Source organism: Astyanax mexicanus, chromosome 1 (assembly GCF_023375975.1).
Source record: "Astyanax mexicanus isolate ESR-SI-001 chromosome 1, AstMex3_surface, whole genome shotgun sequence".
NCBI lineage: Eukaryota > Metazoa > Chordata > Actinopteri > Characiformes > Acestrorhamphidae > Astyanax > Astyanax mexicanus.
In genome coordinates, this window is record NC_064408.1 from 35,697,550 (window position 1) to 35,702,599 (window position 5,050).

The window sequence follows — 5,050 nt, forward strand, 5'->3', positions numbered from 1 at the left end:
ACTGTTTGTAGCTTTGCACAGTCAGGCTATCAGCAGTGTAAATCTCTGACCTTACAAGGATTTGTTTAATATTGTTTCGAAAAGATTTTCGAAGTCAGAATGGCTCATTGATTTAATTTGACTTGATCTGATTTCATTAAAACTGAATCTAGCACATAAAAACTAATTCAGCTCCTTCAAATTGATATAATTTCATAGGCATTATCTTTATAAATAAAGTGCTTCTGAAGATGAGTCAGGTATTGAATCAGAAATACAAAAGTTTACAATGAATCTTATTGTTTTGTTTTGCTGTTTGCTTTGTATTGCTGTCATCATAACCCTTATAAAAATAGCTTGTCTAGCTGTAGCTGATCATGCTGGTTAAACAGGTAGGCCAGTTTAGCACTTGACCAGCAAGTTTTCATTTTAGTTTAATGGAATACCATGTCTATAAGTATAACCCACCTGATCATAGTGGTGAATCACATAATGCCCGAAGAAATCAAATAAACACATTTGCTATGCTGGTTAAGAGCTAAACTGGTTTACCAGCTTGCTTACTCTATAAGCTAGTCTCAATTATTAATTTCCATAAAAATATCAAGCTATTTAACCATGTCCAGTTATTTCCTGTCCATCCTGTCATCTTGGGATGTCCCCTTTAAGAAGGTAAGTTTGACATCAATAACATCACAACATTTACACTGGTTATAATCTTAGACATGCTCACAGTCATAGACAAGTTAACACAAGCAACAAATCTCAACATAACCAGACTAAAAGGGCTTTTCTTTCCCTTTTAAATACTTTCACAATCATATTTAAAGAAGTATAATAAACCAAAATGTCACACAACTAGAGCTTGAGAGCTGGTTTAATACAAATAGTCTAGTAATGAATATTCTAGTCTGTAGCCTAGCAATGCTGATTCACTGTGTGGTAGCATCCTCACCACTCAGGGGATCCAGTGATGTTCAGAAGACAACATATACACAGAATAACACTTATAGGGTTCTGAAAATTTAAACATAAATTTTTGCACCATGAGTGGCATAACGTTATCCAAAAGCAGTGTGTAAAACTGGTGGAGGAGAACATGCCAAGATGAAAACTGTGATTAAAAAACAGTTATTCCACCATATGTTGATTTCAGATCTCTTGAAACTTTATGAATATGAATGTTTTCTTTGCATTGTTTGAGGTCTGGAAGCTCTGCATCTTTTTGGTTATGTCAACCATTTCTCAATTTCTGCAAATAAATGCTCAAAATGTTCTTTTTACTCAAACATATACCTATGAATAGCAAAATGAGAGAAAATGATTCAGAAACTGAAGTGTTCTGTTATTTTTTTAGAGCTGTATATCTATCTTTGAAACAGAACAAGGTCACCCTGAACAAAACAAAATGTTTGTGACTCTAGTTTAACCACATTTTCATCAAATGGCATTAAACACTAAAATTGTCCACCCTGTCATGCATGAAAAATAGTCAAAATAAATCACACAAGTATTTTTTTAAAGGTTTTAAGGGGTAAAATGCACAGTATTCTGCTAATGACGTTATTATTCCTATATTATTATTTACTGTAGACTGTAATAGCCTAATCAGGAGTGTAAACAGCACGCCAGGCCCCGCCCCCTCGTGCAGCAGGTTACAGATAAGATTCTAATGGGATCGGAGGGGGGGGGGGGGGCGTGGTTTATGTGGGCGTATCTCTGCTGGTTGAATAAAACGCGGCAGTTCCCTCAGGTTTCTGATTCAGACTCATCAGACTTCAGTGTTTTAACTCAAATGGCTCAAATCTCGCGCTCTGTGTGCGCGCTCCTGGCGCTGTTGTGCGTGTTCTCGCCGCCTGTGCGCGCCGCCGCCGGTCAGTACTGTCACGGCTGGGGCTCGTTCCCGGGATTCCGCTGTCCGGAGCGCCACGACGGAGGAGACGCGCGCTACTGCTGCGGCACGTGCACCGTGCGCTACTGCTGCTCGTCCCCGAGCGCGCGCCTCGACCAGAGCACGTGCGACGCGGAGCAGCCGGCCGGCGGAAACGGCGGAGTGAGGACTCTACAGCAAGCAGGTGAGACTACAGAGCTGATACAGGAGAATACCAGCTATACTGTAACTGTTACTCAGTCTGTGTGCAATTATACATACTGAATAAAAACACATTCACAGCCAGATAAATTCACCAGTTGAAATTTTAACTTACCAATTCCATTTAGAGTCTCGTAAAACTTCAGTAAAATACTAAATTATCACGTTAAACAAAATAAAAATAATCACAGTAAACTGCTGTAACTACTACTGTGAGCCAGATTTCCAATACTTAGTTGGAAGTTACAGTGCTTTACATTTTTATGTAACATACTTTACAGTATTCATAGTACAGGTTATTTTTTCTTCATATTTTAAATTTGAAAGTGTTATACTTTACACTGCATTTTTGTAGATCTATTTGTGAAACACTTACATGTGTAAATGTATTCTGACAACACAGCTACTAAACCAAAAATAAGAGGCCACTTTTTAAATCAAGTTCTTTAATTTTGCTATTTATAGGTATATGTTTGAGTAAAATGAACATTGTTTATTTTATTCTATAAACTACAGACAATATTTCTCCCAAATTCCAAATACAAATGTTGTAATTTAGAGCATGTATTTGCAGAAAATGAGAAATGGCTGAAATAACTAAATAGATGCAAAACTTTCAGACCTCAAATAATGCAAAGAAAACAAGTGATTATTAATAAAGTTTTACGAGCTCAGAAATCAATATTTGGTAAAAAACAAATATATATATTTATCACAGTTTTCATGCATCATCAGAACAAAACTAGTCAGAATCCAAGAAGGACTGTAGTCGCATCATGAGTTATATGCAAGTACTGTAAGTGTACAGTATGAAAATGCTGAATGCAGTCAAAGTCAGCGCTTAACCTTTTTATAAACCCATTTATATCTGAAAGTAAAATTCACCATAATGAGAAAAAACTGTTTTTTTCAAGAAGTATTTACATGTGGCTAAAACAGTGAAATGAATGAGATGCATTTTATTTATGTTTGATATATATTTGATTTTGGTTGGTTTGTTTTCTGAAACGTAGAGGACAGGTGGACTAAAAATATCAGATATGAACTTATGGTATGTGTTGAATCATCAAAACTATGGACATCCCTTACTAATCTCTATTCATTTGCTCTTCCAGTTCCCACATATCTGCCATTTGTCATCGTGGTGGGCGCCTTTCTTTCCTTCGTTCTACTGGGGATCATCATATCCATCTGCTGCTGCCACTGTGTGAAGCCCAAGCCCACCGCCGGATCGGCTCCGGCCCATACCAGCCTGTTGGAGCCTGTTATTGGCCCCTCCCCCAACAACTCCACGCCTTCACGTTCTTCTACCTCCGGGTCAGCCGGACCACACCCGTTTACAGCCCCCATGCCGCAGCCCTTCGTTTCTGCGCCACCTCCTCCACTCCACCAGGGGGCACCACAGTTTTTCCAACCATTCCTAAACTACTCGCTGCCTCCGGAACACACCATGCTGATGGCCCCAGCCTTTCTCGACAGTCGCTCTGCTTTCAGTCAGGCACACGGACAGCCTTTCCCACAGGCCCCCATGCACACTGAACCAATCTACCCCACCGTCACTGTCTGATGAGGTCATGGACTACAGCTTCCTTTTTGATTTGTTTTGTTTGCAAACTTGTTGGTGTTTGCGGACTTAGACTTCTGTTTCAAGATCGCATAATATTTAGGTTTAGCTTATTATTCTGGCATCACATTTTACTTACCTTACGTAATCTTCACACTTCCCTGCAGGCATGTAATAGTATTAGATGTTATCCTGGCGTAAATTTTTTGTCTCATGTCATGTCCAACACATAACCTGAAGTTAACATCCAACGTACTAACGTTGGTGGCCAGCTGGGTTACTACTATAGATTACAGTAAAAAAAGTATGCAAATTAATTAAGAAACTAAACTTAGTATCTTCCTCAAATTGTTAAGTAACTGCTAAGTAAAAAAATATGATTTAATAACTACTACTGTAGTCTCAGGGGGTACTAGAGAACACAAATATCGTAGATTAATATGTAATAATATATTTAAAAAAGGGAAATGATTTGCCTCTGCCAGATTGTGGCCCTTCAGTGTTGAATTTTAAAGCAATAATTGTACAAATCGTTCTACCTCAGATGCAGTTTGATTTTGTGTGTTTAGGAGCTAGGATGCTAATGGCTAATGCAGCTAACAATTGTTGCTTTAAAAAAATCTGTTAATTTTACTTTCTTTACTTGACTGTGTTTTCTAATTTTGCTTCTTATAGGAGTGTACTGTGCTTAAAGCATTTTTGTAAAATGTTTCCTTTTTTACTTATTATGTGGAATTTATTTAACGAAGACAAATAAAGTTTTATTTTATCACAAATACTTATTTGACTGATGTTCTGTTAATATTTTCTTCATAACATACTTTTAATTGGATGGCTCTTTGTAAATTACTTTCTGTTGAAAATGTGCAGCAAATGGACCCAAAGTAAAACTGGTCGAGTTATTGATGAAAAATAATGCTGAATAATTGGTATATTAAAAACATTTACTACTGTATCCTACTTTAAGAATGTAAGTATAAGGAAAATACAGCTGTAAGGATAAAGAAACATATAAATGCTGGGAGAAAATGTAGGTTTTGAATAATAATGGCTCATTGTCCAGCACAGTGTGAATACTTACAGCAGTTTTAATCTGTGTGTGTGTGAATGGGGGGCAAGGTGGGCGGTGTGGGAACAGCAGGGGAACTGAAAGACAATGGGCTGGAATCTCCTCACACCCCTGAGAGAGAAAAACGAGGTCCAGGTGAGGGTGTGTGTGTGTAAGAGAGAGATTAAGTGCCTCACAAAGCTCAGCAGGTGGTTATAAATATGCGTAAGAGAGCATTAAGTCTTTCTTGACCAGCCAGCTTAGTCTAGACCCCAACTCTTCTAATGCAAAATGACTTAATCCCTCCTGCAGAGCGAAGAAAGAGCAGAATGTGAACAGAGATACTTAAACCTGCTGGATAAATCGC

At 38.0% G+C, this 5,050-nt stretch overlaps 1 protein-coding gene across 1 annotated transcript; it reads left to right on the forward strand.

The window, feature by feature from the left end:
* The first annotated feature begins 1,748 nt into the window (after positions 1 to 1,748).
* shisa2a (shisa family member 2a) lies at positions 1,749 to 4,413 on the forward strand. Its single transcript, XM_007256415.4, has 2 exons — positions 1,749 to 2,054; positions 3,187 to 4,413. Exons 1-2 carry the CDS (start codon positions 1,775 to 1,777, stop codon positions 3,636 to 3,638), a joined length of 732 nt encoding a protein of 243 aa, XP_007256477.3. The 5' UTR covers positions 1,749 to 1,774; the 3' UTR covers positions 3,639 to 4,413.
* The last annotated feature ends 637 nt before the right edge of the window (positions 4,414 to 5,050 follow it).